General features: G+C 36.5%; 1 protein-coding gene across 1 annotated transcript; it reads right to left on the reverse strand.

Annotated features, from left to right (window-relative positions):
• Positions 1–337: 337 nt before the first annotated feature.
• LOC110654584 (germin-like protein subfamily 1 member 13) lies at positions 338–1,407 on the reverse strand. Its single transcript, XM_021810618.2, has 2 exons — positions 1,244–1,407; positions 338–1,099 (listed from the first exon to the last, which is right to left on the reverse strand). The coding sequence occupies exons 1-2, from the start codon at positions 1,362–1,364 to the stop codon at positions 555–557; spliced, it is 666 nt and encodes a 221-aa protein (XP_021666310.2). The 5' UTR covers positions 1,365–1,407; the 3' UTR covers positions 338–554.

Here is a 1,407-nt window from a genome sequence, read left to right on the forward strand (position 1 = left end):
TTAAGAATAAACGTGTTAAAAATAGTTATAACAATATGAGACAGTATTTATGTTTTGTCTTGCTAAGTTATGCTTTTGCTTATTTGATCCTAAAACAATAGATCATTTTCTCAATCACAGCTACTGTCTTGATTGCATTTCGTCATTGAGTTTTTAAGTCACTAACTCACATAAAATAGAGTAAACAGCTTTAATTTTTTATGGTGTTTTGAATACAAGTCAAAAATTAACAAGTGTCAAATTCACCGCTCTTCAATACTTTTTTCTGAGACAACAAGTCTAATGATGGAGAAATTTTCTTAAGTTGATTTTTAATTCCATTTCCTTGTAAAATAAATGAACAAAGCTGCAATACTTTGAACCAACCAACATATATAGGTAAGCTTATGGGTACTTAATGTGAAAAAATAAAACATATGCAGGTAAGGCACACTGAAAAAAATATCTAGTTATTTAATTAGGATATATATGCTAGCTCAATTATTGACGAAATTGCAGGAAACATAAATAAACAACATTCTTAAATAGTGAGCAGCATTGAACTTATGGTTGTTTTATGCATTCTCAAATAGTTTCTGAAGTTTTTCCACCATATCCTTGTCCAATTGGAAGGCCTTAGCGAGAACATCAGGATTAATGGGTGGCTTAGGCCCAAAGATTGCATCTGCTATAGTGATGACACCTGGGTTTTGGCTGCTTAGACTAGCAAAGGCAACTGCATTCGTCTTTGCAATATTAAACTGGAAGTGAATGAGACCAATTGGAAATACAAAAACATCTCCTGGGTATAAGACTTTCGTGATAAGGCGATTAGGGTTGGATGTCACAAAGCCAACATAAAGGGTGCCTTCCACGACTACAAGGATCTCTGTGCCACGAGGGTGAATGTGGGGAGGGTTTAAGCCACCGTAGGGTGCAAAGTCTAACCGAGCGAGAGAAATACCAAGAGTATTAAGTCCTGGTATTCTATCAACATTCACGAGGGTGACATTCGATCCAACTCGATTTCCTGTATTTCCAGGAACATTGAGTCCCGGAAAAAAGAAATCTTCTGCTACAGTAAGGTTTGGGTTCTTGCAGAACTTCCCATTGACAAACACTGCATTAATACATGGAAGTTATTGTCAGTATCCATTGACCATGCATGCACATAACAAAATGAGAAAACTATTTCTATAGAGGCAAATAGTATTCTTTATTGGATAATGCTATGACAGAAGCGTAAAAGAAAGCAAGCTTATACCAGCATTCTCAGGTTCAGGTATTGCAACACAGAAGTCCTGGAGAGGGCTAGGGTCATCGGCAGAGGCAAAAGAGAAGGCCAAAGCCAGAGCCAAAAAGACAAGGAAATGAAAGCACTTCATTTTATGACTACTTTCTTTAGCTTTAGTTGTTGTCTTGTTGAGG

Source organism: Hevea brasiliensis, chromosome 5, assembly GCF_030052815.1.
Source record: "Hevea brasiliensis isolate MT/VB/25A 57/8 chromosome 5, ASM3005281v1, whole genome shotgun sequence".
In the NCBI taxonomy this organism is placed as follows: domain Eukaryota; kingdom Viridiplantae; phylum Streptophyta; class Magnoliopsida; order Malpighiales; family Euphorbiaceae; genus Hevea; species Hevea brasiliensis.